This window comes from Neomonachus schauinslandi, chromosome 5, assembly GCF_002201575.2.
Source record: "Neomonachus schauinslandi chromosome 5, ASM220157v2, whole genome shotgun sequence".
In the NCBI taxonomy this organism is placed as follows: Eukaryota; Metazoa; Chordata; class Mammalia; order Carnivora; family Phocidae; genus Neomonachus; species Neomonachus schauinslandi.
In genome coordinates this window covers 16,204,024-16,217,997 of record NC_058407.1, presented here as the reverse complement: position 1 = coordinate 16,217,997, position 13,974 = coordinate 16,204,024, and the positions used below count along the sequence as shown (strand labels likewise).

The 13,974-nt window shown below is 50.9% G+C and overlaps 1 protein-coding gene across 1 annotated transcript; it reads right to left on the bottom strand.

Annotated features, from left to right (window-relative positions):
- Positions 1 to 5,690: 5,690 nt before the first annotated feature.
- Positions 5,691 to 13,950, bottom strand: CKAP4 (cytoskeleton associated protein 4). The gene is made up of 2 exons (XM_021687595.1): positions 13,341 to 13,950; positions 5,691 to 7,197 (listed from the first exon to the last, which is right to left on the bottom strand). The coding sequence occupies exons 1-2, from the start codon at positions 13,791 to 13,793 to the stop codon at positions 5,875 to 5,877; spliced, it is 1,776 nt and encodes a 591-aa protein (XP_021543270.1). The 5' UTR covers positions 13,794 to 13,950; the 3' UTR covers positions 5,691 to 5,874.
- Positions 13,951 to 13,974: the final 24 nt, after the last annotated feature.

The window sequence follows — 13,974 nt, the reverse complement described above, 5'->3', positions numbered from 1 at the left end:
AATAAAATCTTAAAAAAAAAAAACAAACAACGAAGTATGTCATCAGGAACCTGTCTGTTATCACATCTAAGCACTGCTTTCTTCTACACTGGCTTCATTCTCAGTGGTCTCTTCACATAGGGTGGCCCCTAGTGGCCCTGGGCTTATGCCCTGCCAGCTTGGCAGCCCCAGTGGATGGAAGACACCCCTTTCTAGAAAGTTCCAGCAGTAGTCAGTGGACCAGATGGTGACATGTGTTCATCTGGAACAAATCAGACCAGGAGAACAGGATTTCTCATTGGCCCAAACTGGGTCATGTGCTCATCGTGGTCAGTCTCAGAGCCAGATGGACTGACGGTAGGGAAGGGGTGATTCTCTAAAGAAAACTAGGGGAATTGTTACCAACCGAAGGAGAACTGGATGCTGGGCAGGCCCCTCCAAGGTCCAAGACCTCATCAGTCCCTGCTACCCATGCACGTGTCATGCTGTGTGTGATTACACACCATGTCCCCTGTTCTACTGGGCGTCTCACCTTCATAATAGCCACTTGTGGAATCCATCCCTCGACCAAATACAGCCTAAGGAGGGGTGAGGGCAGCCAAACCCTCTGCCTTTGTGGCTTTCATCTCCTCTCCTGTGGAACTAGCCTGGAGGCAAGAGGAAGAGCATCCGCATGACACTGCACCCTCCCCTTTTCTCTCTGAGTCACTGGGCAGCAAGATGGAGAGCCCAAAACACACTGTCCAGTTCAAAACCCCTAAGGACTCAAACATCTGCTATTTATTGAACACCTCTGTGCTGCCTATTTTTTTTATATGTAACAAGGGCAAGACTGATAAGAATGGGTCCAACCTTCTGTGAATATACTAAGAACAGTTGTATATTTTAATAGGGTGGACTTTATGGTATGTGAATTGTATCCTAATAAAGCTTTTTTTTTTTTTTTAAGGAATACCAGGTCTTATATGGCATGATTCCATCTATATGAAATTCAAAAATGGGCAAAAATAGCCTATGGTGATAGCAGCCAGGACAGTAGTTATCTTTGGGGGTTATTGACTGCCAGGCACAGGAAGTCTCTGGAGTGCTGGACATGTTGTATATCTTGATCTGGTGGTTAGTATGTGATGTAACATGTAAAACTCCAATCAGCTACGTCTACATTCGATGTGCATGCCTTAAAGCTCGCAAGTCGTACTTCAATGAAAAGTAACCCTCCCCACTTCCCAAATGCTAGGTGTTAAGTGGAAAAGAAACCAGTCTACAGTAGTTCAGAGCACAGTTTTTAACTTAAGACCACTGGGTTCTAAATCTGGCTCTACCACTTACCAGCTGTGACAAATAAGTACTTGGAACAAATTACTTCTCTGTGCCTCAGTTTCTCCACCTGGAAAATGGGGGTCCTAGCAATAGGACCCTCCCTTGACTGCTGCACCACTTGAATGAGTGAATCTTTACACACCCTCAGAACAGGGGTTGGCACATAGTAAGTACTCAGTAAATGTTATTTTTATCGTTACTGACGTGGGCCGAGCACAGTGATACCGCTGGATACAGAAGAAACAACCCTGTCATCCATGGAGTGCACCATCAGACAAGAAAGCGATCATAATGTAGAGGGAGGAGCCCTTTCATAGCAAGAAGCCTGGAATGTATGAGCTTGCAGGAGGATCTCCCAAATTCAGCCAGTGGTTCAGGTTCAGGGAGGTGGGAAACTCTGAGTAGAAGGAAGAAGTGTATGCAAAGGCACTGAGGTGAGGAGTGGTTCAGTTGGTCAGTGCACCTAGCAGCAAGAGTGCACAGCAGATGAGGCTGGATGGCAGGGAGAGAGCAGTCAGAAAGCTCTCCCTCAACCACACCATGGAGCTGCAATTTTCTCCTGAAGCCAAAGGGGAGACACTGAAGGATGTAGTGGGGAAGAGTCACGTGCAGATTTGCTTTTGAGAAAGATCACCTGGTCACCCCTGGTGAATTCCTTGAGTGGGAGCCAGGCTAGAGACAGGAAGGCTACTTGAGCTGTTCCTGTCTCTCAAGACAGATACTGCAATTTGCATACTTAATATCTGTTTCCTTCCATATTCACTGCTGGTCTCATCCAACTGGACCACGAGAATCCTGAAAGCAGGAAGCCTGTCTTGTTCTTAGTCATCTCCTTGGTGTCTGGCAGAGCCGTGCTCTCTGAATATTGTTGAACGAATACTGAGTGCACACCCCACGTCTCTGTTGCCGGGTGACACACAGGGGCGCCGTGAGGGGCTACTGCTGGATTTCAGACACTGGCCAGTGATGGAGCGAAGGCGAGGGATGGGGCAGCTGCAGCATCAGGGCTTCAACAGGAGCGGATGTGGAGAGGCAGGGACACGGGGCTCCCCTGAGCTTCTGGCTCAAGCGACGGGGGAGCAGTGGCCCCACTTACTCCTGGGGGAAATGAGGACTTCAGTGTGGAACCTGAGATGTCTGGTAGGGGTGTGTCCAAACGTTCCCAGAAAAACAGATCAGTGGATCAGAGGCATGCTTTGAAGGGGACATAGACTGATTTCAAACCCTTTGACCCCTGGTAAAGCACGGGTGCCCACTCATCAGAACGAACACTGGCCATGGAGGCCCCTGCTGAGCCGGGGTGTTGCCCTATTCATGTGGGACCCCAAGTCTGGTGGTCCCTGGGGAGGGAAGAGAGGGCTCAGGGTTGCAGCTCTTTACCAAGCAGCACAGAGATATTTCAATCTTTTAACTCTGGTAGGACGGCCCTGGAGCTCTATGTACCAAGTGCTGTGCTAAGCCCTACCCTCACCTCCCTCCTGTACCCTCGTTCCACCCTGTGAGGTGTCATTCCCGTGGTCGCCGGCATCATCACCAGTCTGGGTGATCCGTGTGCTGACAACCTTACCTGGGGAATTTCACTGCAGTCTCTTATCCTGGTGCTGGATCGTCTGCAGTCTAATCAATATCGTCAGTAACTTGCGTCTATTCCCTGTTCAAGGGGCAGGCACCCGGTTTCCTGAAGGTTCCCATCCCGCGTGGAGGCATTCCAAGAGACTACCCCCGGGGCCTCTGCAAGCCTGTTCTAACCATCACAGCTGAAGCGAGGCAGAACTGACCAATCCCCGCTCTGTGCCCCATTATACCTGATTATAGCACCTGTAATTCCTTAGGACATCTACCAGTTTACGAGACCATCGCCCCCACTGCGCTATAGGCCCCCTGAGGACAAGGATGGGGTCACGTGCATCCTGAATTCACTTAGCAAAATGGCTGGCTGTGGGCTCAGTCATGTTCATTGAGTGAAGGAATGAGCAGACACAGGAACAAGACTGAATTGTGATTGTTATCTGGGGTAAGATCTACCTGTAACTGCCCCACCATCAGGAATATGTGAATTCATAATGCATTCTTTTTATTTCCACCATCTGAATTTAAATTTGGTTATTTTTCTGACCCTTAGAGGTTTTCTACTATAATATTAAATGACAATCTATTAGGGGCACCTGGGTGGCTCAGTCGTTGAGCGTAGGACTCTTGATTTTGGCTCACGTCAAGATTTCAGGGTGGTGGGATAGAGCCCTCTGCCCCCCCTCCCGCTAGCATGCTCTCAAATAAATAAATAAAATCTTTTTAAAAAATAAATGATAATCTATTAAACCACTCCATAGCCTGAGGTTAAAGACTGCAGAAACGGTGTCAAGAGGAAGATCAAGAAAATGCCTAATACAATCAACCAACCTGAAAAGAAACCAAAATTTCATTTTCCCAAGCATGAAGTTTATGCTGTCCAGCACCCTCCACAAAGGAGGGCAAAACTTGTCACTGAAGTAGTTTTATCTCTCAACTCATCCACTTGAAAATAAAATTACAAATTATTTCTAACACCAATAAAGGGTCCACCCTGACTTGCAAACTGCTTTGGAAAAACATCCGCTAGGAGTTGTGACGCCTTAGGGGGGATGCTGCCTCAGGGACCCAGAATGACTGACCAAAAAGTTCAGGGATGAGGGGCCCTCCAGCCAGAAAGGAGGGCAGACCACATTCGCACGCAGGCCCTCCTCTCCCTCTCCACCCTGGGTGGGAGAGAAGAGTTCCTGCAGCCTCAGGCTCTGGAACAGGGCTTCGGGGGCCCTGCACTCGTGCTGGTGGAATGTGGAGTTTGCTGTCACAGTTCAGAGCAGGACTGGGTTCAAATCTCAGCCCTGCCACTTCCTAGCTAATAATGATCTTACACGACGCTTGCCAGCCTGCGGCCCCTCGGTAAAATGGGGAATGAAGCCGCCTAGCTCTGGGGAATATTAGGAGGAAGATACAGGGGCCTATTAAGTGCTTAGCATAAGGCCTGGCACACAGGGACTCAATAAACAGCATCAGATACCAGTTTCCCCAAGGAAACTGGAGGCTGCTGCTCACTAAGATGGTCTAAGACCACAGTTCTCAAACCGGGCTGCACTTTCCAATCAGCAGGGAGCCTTTGAAATGCTAATGCAAGCCCTCTATACACCCACTGAATCGGAATCCCTGGGGGCAGGCCCAGGGATTGTTTGAAGTTCCCAGAAGATTCTGCTGTAGCTAAGAGTGGGGAGTCCTGTGAAGACCTATAACCAAACCTGTAACAGTCAATCAAAGATACGTCCCCAGGCCTAAGAATGAGGCCACCTTGCTTTTAGAATTGAAACAAAGTCTTAAAATTGAAAACTTCCCAATCTTTCTAATCTAATTAACAAAATACATCGCAATTGCTAAATTCTCAGAAAGCCACCACTCTAGAAAAGTCATAACAAAGCTCAAGTGTTTATTAAGAATTAAAAATACTGTAAATAAGCCATACAGTTCATTTCACAGTAAACTAAACAAACCTTTTTTTTCTTTTCTTTTTTTTTCTTTTTTTCTTCTTTTTTGAAGGGCAAGACAGCCATTAAAGAACAGTACAGCTCGAAGGAAAACAGCAAAAAACTACAGAAAATGCACACATTCCTCCTGACAGATGGGGTTCTGCTCGGACAGCAAACCTCTTCATGGACATAATGGTAAAATAGAAACACGTGGCCTCCATTCTCCGGGGAGAGACAGCCCATGCCTTTGTGGACCACTCTCATCACACATTTCCTGAAAGAATCCAGGGAGTCCCCTTTCCAGGATTCTAAACCTATGTATTATTTGGGGACCCAACCAAGAGGTGACGCAGGCCGGCCACAGTGGACTCTGTGAGGTGTTGTGCCTTTGCATTCAGAACCATCTGGATTCTTTGCATAGTTACCTTTGAGATCACGAGATGATTCAGGAATGGAAAAGACACCCCACACCACGGGAGGTGACCAGCAAGTCAAGCAGCTGGTTCTTATCAACTAAAAACCGAGGGGCTTGTCTCCCTCCCACATCAGAGCTGACTCTTGTTTTAACCAATTTAAAGTGGAAGACAAGAAGTGAGTGGCAGCTCATGAAAACTTCGGCCAGAAGCATTAAAAAAAAAAAAAGGTAAAATTAATTTTCCTTAAAGAGAATTAGAAAGAAAAGTGCCTCCTCCCCCCACTTTTTTTAATGTGAAATCTGTCAGCCAGGCAAGGTTTTTTGAGGTTACACTTAATCTGCCTCTGCTAATCCTCAATTGAAGCCATTCTTCTCTGACACTAGAGTCATCCCTTCTAAAAGGCACCTCTGATTGGCAGGGGCCGGGCCTTGAGGAAAACCAAAAGCAGAAGCAGAAAACTTGAGAAACCAATGGTGTGTGGTAATACTCGTAAATAAATTAACTGGGCACAAAAACATAAAATGCCTTGGTGTTCAGGGGGGGTGTCCACTGCTTTTTAAGAGGGGACAAAGAACATGGGGGGTAGGGCGCGATGGAAGAAAACAACACATTTTTTGGTCATGAGAAACGACTTAACTCTGCACCCTACACACGCAATTCATTCAGACTTTTTCGTGAATCTTTTCCACTTTCAAAAACAACCTATCCAGGTCATTTCTCAGGTCATCTAACAAGCCCTTAGCTGATTCCAAGTTGTTCTCGTTGGTTTCTATTTTCACCGAGTAGGCGACCAAACTGTCCACAGCAGTCCTGAGCATCCTCAAGTCCGACTCCACTTGGCTGACTGAGGCTTTGAGGTTGTCTAGAGAAGAGAGTCTGTCCAGGAAGTCCTGAGGCAAGGGGGCCGCCCGGGCCGGGTCCTGGCCCAGCAGCGTGTGGACTTGCTCCTGCACCTTCTGGAGAGCCTCCACGGTGCTGGGGAGCTCACCCACGCTTCTCTTCAGCTCCTCCACGTCGCTGTAGAGCGAGAGCTGGGCCTCCCCCAGGCTCCCCACCGTGCCGGCCAGGCCGCCCGCGTCAGCCCCCGAAGGGCCCAGGCCCACCACGTGCTCCTGCAGGGCGGCCAGGCGCCGCTCGTGCTCCTCACTCTTGGCCAGCAGGGCCTCCAGGTCCTCACTGTGCCGGGTGGAGGCCGTCTGCACGGCATCCATGCCGTCTTCCACAGTTTGGAGCCTGGAGTCCAGTCCCTGACTCTTCTCCTGGAGCGCCGCCAAGGAGTCAGAGTGTTTGTAAACCCCATCTTCTTCCGGCCTAAGGGCCTCGGCTTCCAGGTGGCGCAGCTCCTCCCTGAGTCTCCTGATCTCCTCAGGAAGGCGGGAGGTGACCTCCTCGGACTGCAGGAGCTTCTCTGTGAGGGCCTGCAAGGTGAGGTGCTCCGAATTGGCCGCCTCCTTGAACTTCAGCTGCTCCTGCTTGAGGCTCACCAGCTCCTTGACCTCAGTGTAGACATCAGACTCCAAGGTCTGGAGGGTGCTTCTCAGGGCCTCGATGTCCTTTTCTCTGGACCTCACAGAGGACTGTGTTTCCTTCACAGCTTCCGTCAAGGCTTTCAAATCCTGCTTATAGCCCTCGGAGTCTTCCAGGGAGGCAACCTTCGCCTTCACATCGCTGATTTCCTTCTGGCTCCTCTTCTGGACTTCGGTGAAGATAGCAATGTTGTCGTTGATGGACTTGGTGAGTTCCGTCAGCCTTTCCTCCACCGTGTTCTCAAGAGACGTGAAGTCCCGCTCCCGGGCATCCTTCACCACATGGATGCCATCAGAGAGGTCTTTGAGAATCTCGTTCTGGAGCTTCTGCAGAACTTCACTGATCCGGTTGATCTCACTCTCCCCTTGCTTCACAGCTTTCTCTGTGAGGTCCTGTTTATGCTGGGAGCTTCTCAAGATGGACTCAAAAGTCCCAAATGTGGCTTGAAGAGACTGCACCTGTAACCAAAATCCACATGTTAACTGCTGAAAAGAGCTGCTGAGTTTTATGCAATACAGCTATATTTCTTTTTGTCTGCCCGGTTTCCAGGTCCCTCTTCTAGAACAGGAAAATGATTGTCCTTGGAGAACCTTCCCTCCACACACAGTCCATGTGCTTTGGGGGACCAACTGAAAGGCCCTTTCCAAGTGCTCCTGGGGTCCTCCCTCCTGAAGCCACCGTGATTAGCCCAGGGATGGGCCTAAGGCCTAAGGCCGGTCAGTCAATTCCAAGACTTCTGTTAAAACTACTGGTACAGAAAACCTTTTTCTACTCGGACTGCTAGCTATAGGATGATGGAAGCCTGGAGAGGCTCAGACTGGCCCACGAAGAACGCCAGTCTACGAATCAAGCCAGCACAGTGGGAAGCAGAACTGAGAGATGGCAAGATCGAGTTCTGAAGACACAATGTGCATCTCTGGGTACAGCTATACCTGAAGGAATCTCCTGAACTTTTTAGTTTAAGCCAATAAGTTCTCTCGGACTCTCCCTCCCCCCTCCCTCTCTAAGCCAGTTAGGCTGAATTTCTAGCTCTTGCAACTGAAAAGTCTTACAACTTTTCACAGGGAGAAAAGCTGAGGCACATGGGAGACACTGGGCTGGGAGGCAAGAGACAAAGGTTTAGGTGTCTAGCTTGCCACTTCTAGTTGGGCGGCCCTGACCAAGTCACTGTCCTCACCCGAAAATAGGACCGCGGGCCAGATGTTCCCTTAGCATTCTCTGGCTTTGTGAGCACGTTATGATCCTGTTTGCCACGACACACTCATTCTAAATAAATTCTCCCCTAACCAAGGTCTGACCTGGAACCTCTCCGGGGAGCCGGTTTGATGTGTCGAGCCTGACGGGCTGGTGACTATTGGCTCACAGAGCCACCCAAAATGCTTTCTTGCAAAAAAAAGAATCTGAATCTCTCAAGTCTCCAGCTCTAACCACCAATTCACAGTAAGAGAAAAACATCCTATGAGGGTGCAATCAGCCAAACCCGCGATGTGGAAAATTCTACACAACAAAGAATGAGGATCTTCAAGAATTAAATGGCATCTTTAAAGGGGGGAAGCCAGGAAACTATTACACATTAAAAGAAATTTAAGAGATTTATCAACCAAACGTAATGTGTGGATTTATATGGATCCTGATTCAAACAAAGCAACTATAAAAGAGATATTTTTTAAGGGGGTCAGGGAAATCTGATTTTGAACTAGGTATCAGATGAGAAGCAAGCATTACCGTTAACTTTGTTAGGTATAATACACTGTGTTTTGCCAAAAGGAAAGGGAAGAGAAGAAGCTCCTATTTGTTAGAAATAAATCTTGAAATACTTGGGGTGAACTAATGCTATCAGTCAAAATCAGATCCTGGCTCAATATCCACTGGGTCTGCCAGAGCCTCGCGGGCCCTCCAGAGGGCCTGCCCCCGCCTGTGCCCGCTGAATCTCCCGACTCAGGGCAGGCCATCCTCCCCGCCCAGGCTGCAGCCATTCCGCAGACCTGGGCTATTTCCCAACACCCAGAGTATCTGAGAGTGAGAGAGATCAGGTGGGCACCCGACCAAGGGTGGAATAGAAGGCTTCAGAGACCCAGCTCTCCCTCCGGCCCAAAAAGAGCAAAACAAAATGGGAGGGAAGAGGTGGTGATAGAATGAAACAAGAATAGCAAAAAAAGAAAAAAAAAAAAAAAGCACTATTGAAACGGGGGGTTCACTGTATTGATCTCTTCTGTTTACGCCTGAATATTTCCATGGCAACAAGGTAAAAAATAAAATATCATGGGCTCTGGAACCAGACTGCCTATGTTCGAATCTTGGCTTGGACACTTCCTAGCTGTGTGATCTTGGGCAAGTTACTCAGCACGTCTGTGCCTTGGTTGCCTCAGCTGCAGGATGGGAACAAAATAGTACCTGACTGGCAAGCTCATCTTGCGAGGATTAAGCGAGTGAATATATCTAAAGCTTCAGCTGTGCCAGACACATAGTGAATGATCAACAAATAGCAGCCATGGTCTTCATTATTGTTTAATCTTTCCTCTGGGAGTAGCTCAGCAGTCAGGAGATTCGGAGACCATCCTTAGCCCTCATGCCTCAGGGGAAAAGCTACAGAAACGAGAACAGGATGCCTGGACTCTGGTGCCAGCCCCACCTAAAACCAGATCTGTGAGCACACATAAGTCACTCACTTTCCAGGTCCCAACTCCTCGTCTATTAACAAATAGTTTCTAAAGTCCGTTTCGGTTTCCAACAGTCTGTGAGTTTTAGATAGATTAGAATTAGGTTTTCAGGGACTCCAGAAGACTAGACAATTTCCCTGTTCGACTCAATATAACCTGAATCATAAAGGGTACTCTGAGAAGGTACTAGGGAGAACTCACCTCCAAACGAAGTTGTTCAATCACAGCACCCGCCTGTCGCGCACGGCACTCAGAACAGCGGCGCGGGCGGGTGAGCACGGGACCTGCAACGTGGCTGGCGCTCATTCAGTATTTTCTGAATGGAGCAGGAACAGTTAACTACTAGTACAAAGCCTGGTGAAGACTGAGCTGGTCCACTTCCCCTCTGATCCCTGTCACCCCTAACATGGGCTGGCTCTTGGCAAATGGCTACGAAGGGGAGTAGATCAGAAATTATGGATGAAACACCAACCCCCAACACTATGAAAAGAATACGGAAATCGCCCCCCTACAGATGGTGCTGTGAGCTGTACATCTTTATATGCAAAGACCTCATTATAATCAACATGCAGTGGATGCATCTGTTTCCCCAACATGTGGGGTGGCCACCAAATGGTGGGCAGGAAAATAATGGCTAGGACAGGGTCCCTGCACTCGAGGAGCTCACAGCATGCGGGGAGACGGTCGTGGCTGCCGTTCATCGGGGCATTTCCTGTACACCAACAGATATGCAAACTACTTCGTAATACCCTCATGAGTGCGTGGCTCCCACTGATCTCCAGTTTACAAATCAGGAGACTGGGAAGTGGTCAGGCTGAGCAGCAAAATCTCAGAACGTGTGATGTCCCAACCTGAGCTCTTAACCTCTAGTGATAAGCTTGAGCAGAAGCCTGTTCAAAGCGCACTGAGTGCCTGCAGGAGACGCCACCTACCTCAGCAGCCCTGACTCCTCCAGAGTCAGGATGAGAAAACAAAGAAACACAACCAGAGAACTCACTCTTCCACAAATAGCTGTTCATCTCATTCACCTGTCTCTCCTGAACCATCACTTTATGCCACCCTGGATCCACCAGGGCAACACGGGCCCCTCCCGGCCTCCAACTGAACTACCAACGTTTTCGGAAGCCCGCACCCACTGTGCCCGCTGAACCTTCCATGTAAGGACAGGCCAGCTTCTCTGCCCAGGCTGCGGTCATTCAGCAGACCTGGACCATCTCCCCACACCGAAAGCGTCTGCAGAATGAGACCAGGCGAGCGCCCCGTGAAGTCGAGTGCTTTAAGTCACACTGCTTTTGACTCCGATCCCGGTTCCCCCACTTAGGGTCCGTGTGTGACCCTGAATGAGTAACACAGCAGGCTCCAGGCCCTGCTGGCCCACCTGTGAAACAGTGCTAAAAAATGGATCCTGCTTCAGAGCGTGGCTGGGAAGCACTTAATAGGATGCCTAGCCCATAATGAACACTAATTATGAGTAATAATATTGTAAGTATATGTTCCTGCTAAGAACCAAACCCCACCCTGCACCAAGCATCACAGTTAAAAAGGGGCTCAAGCTTAGGCTGTCTGAGGAGCCAGCACGACTCATTCTTCAAAGCAAAATCTCTTATTTCCTGGCCACCTCCGAGGTGCAGACAGAAGTAGTCACACACAGTGACAAATCTCAGTACTGTTCTGGGCACGTTCTGAGTTCCATATCACCGGACTAAGCATTAATTGAGCACCTACTACGTACCAAGTGGGGCATGGGCAAGATAACAAAATGAACAGACACACGGTTAAGAGTGTTCCAGGAGCTAACTGCAGTATGAATCCTAGTCCTGCCCCTTACTAGCTGTGCAACCTTGCATTTACCCTGCCTCTTTGTGTCTCACTCTCTTCATCTGTGAAAGGCAGGGAGTCTACTCGTGCTCACCTCTCGGGGCTGCTGTGAGAGTCAAAAGAGATGAGTGCACAATAAATACGAGGCATTACATACAGCTTGATTACACTGCTCAATTAAAAAGAAAGGTCACTGTTTCAACAGTGTACAGCCAGGTGGATGCTTAAAAATCTGGACAGAGCCCTCCCTTCTCTGTGTAGATGGGAAAACTCGGCCCCAAAGCGGAAAGTAATCTACACACAGCTTTGATAGAAAAGAGGTAGGAGCCAGGGAGGAGGGAATAAGGGAGAGGCAGGGGAGAAGCAGAGAGAGTAAAGCCCAGTTTCTTCAACCGCGATTCAAGACCTTCCCCATCTGGGCCTCAAGTTCAATTTCCCATCTCACTACTTCCTAAATGTTACTGTGCTACAGGCTGGACAGCCACCTGCTGTCCCTTCAACATACTCAAGACAGCCGCCTGCCTCTGTGTCTCCACTCCTCCTCTCAACAGTTACCACCAGCGAGGTCTACGCTGGCACTGCCCTGGCCACTGGGATAAAGGCCTAGGCAAACTCCACACCCTCCCTCTGCTGAACTCACACAGCAGTGACCCTTCCCTGAAACCTACCTATGTGCTGCTTTGCAAACAGGATTTGTGCCTTTCTGCACCTTCCTACCCCCTCCACAGGGCCAAGAGGCCTCCATATCACTATCAGACTTCAATAAATATTGTGATTGATTGGTAACCGGGTGGACGAGAGAGAGGAAACGAGAGGCTAGTGATTATGCTCCAGCGGTATGTCCTACTTCTTAAGACTGAGTTGACATTCAGGATAGGCAAAGCAGCACTGCCTACTTAATTGCCTCCGAAAAGTCACCTCCCTTGGCCTGCAGCATGGAGCAGGCTGACTCATCCCAGTTGCTCTGCCAGTCTTAAGAGGAAATTCCTAGTCCTGCATACTCCACAAAAGTCCATAGAAACTTGGCAGGGCAGGCAGCATGCTGGGAAAAGGAGGCAGCCGATCCGGGCTCAGAAGTGGTGGCGGGATTTTTTGTTTCAATCATACAACCAACTTTCATTGAGCAATGACATTAGTGGAGGACGGCGGAGGAGGAATGAGAGAAGGGATCAGACGGAGGGAGATGCACCTGGTGTGGAAAAATACAGACAGGGTGGAACCCAAGAGGCTCTGTGGTGAAAGTTGGGTCCATCCATACCTGAGAGAGGCCTCAGTGGACCCCAAACTGGGCAGTGGCCTAGACATTCTCATGGAGTTTGCCACTCACCAGCTGGGGTCTTTATCAATTCACTTGATCTCTCTAAACCTCAATCTTCTTGTCTGGAAAATGGAGTCAAAACTGCTACTCCTCCTTCCCCGCCAGGGTGGCTATGATGATTAGATAATGAGTAAGCCCTCTTAACATCATGTAAATGTGTCTTGTGGTATTACTCACCAGTACCCTCTAGTATTTGGGGGCCTTTGCTTTCCTCTGAAGCTGGTTTATGCTACTTCAAAGGCCCACATGGGGACACTGGTCCCCCAAAAGACAAGGGGTCTGAAGATAGGTAATATTTCATTTGAACTTCCCAAATGAGTATGATTATTTGCTTTTTCTTCCCCAGGATCGGGATTTATGAAAACCTGGCTCAGATGTCTTCCACAGGGAGCCCAGGTGCGGCCTTGCGCGAGGCTCCCAGGGATGCGCTGGCGTCCCTTCCTACCTCCTTTTCAAACAACTCTGCCCATTCAGCGGTTCCTAATCCGAAGAGAATGGGCTCCCCAGAGCCTGGCGGCTTCCTTACAGGTCACCGCTAATTCCCTGTGACAGGCCCTTGGCCCACCCTCTCCGGCTGGCCTGACCATCCTCGCGGCGGACCATCCCTCGGGGCCGATTCCTCCGCGGCCATTAACAAAGAGGGTCTGGGGACCGCCCGGGGACTAGGGGCCCGGGGACGGGGCATCCCCAGCCCGGACCGCCCGAGTAGGGGGCCCGGCTCTGGTCCCGGCCCCCGGGGCCTGGGCAGAGCCAGCGGCCCGGCTGTGGCGCGGGGCGCCGCGGGTCGAGGGGCCGGGGTACCCACCTTCTGCTCGACGCCCTGCAAGCCCTGGCCCAGCTCCTCCCTCTGCCGGGAGAAGTCCTGGTGGCCGCGCCGGACCTGCTGGACCTCCTCCAGGACGTGGTGGACACACCAGCCCGAGAAGGCGGCCGCCGCCACCAGGGCGAGGTAGAAGAGAAAGTTGAGCGCCCGGCCGAGCCTGCGCGAGCAGGACGCCGAGGACGAGGCGGCGGCGGCGGCGGCGGCGGCGGAGGAGGAAGACTTGCCGCCGCGGTGGCCGCCCTTGCCGTGCGCCTGGTTCTGCGGATGCTGCGGCGGGTGCTGCTGCGGGTGCGGCGCGGGCGGCGGCGGCTGCTGCGGCGCCGGCGGCGGCTTCTTCGCCACGTCATCCGCACCGCCCGACGGGTGGGCGCCCTTCTCCGAAGGGCTCGCGGCCCCGTGGCCGCCCTTGGAGCCCCTTTGTTTGACCGAGGGCATGGCGGGCGCGGCGGCGGGTGAGGCCGCGGACTGCGAGGCGAGCGAGCGGGGCACGCGGCCCGGGAAACTTCCTCGGGCTCCCCCGGGGCTGGGCGAGCGGCACGCGGGCGCTGCTGGCGTCGGAGCGGCCGAGAGAGAGCGGGCGGCGGGCGCGCGAGGAAGGAGGCCGGACGAGGGAGGA

Excerpts from the sequence above, each read along its gene's own strand:
- CKAP4 (XM_021687595.1), bottom strand. The coding sequence starts at position 13,793 with ATGCCCTCGGTCAAACAAAGGGGCTCCAAGGGCGGCCACGGGGCCGCG. Across the intron at positions 7,198-13,340 it reads TGCAGGGCGTCGAGCAGAAG|GTGCAGTCTCTTCAAGCCAC; the intron begins GTGGGTACCCCG and ends TTTTGGTTACAG.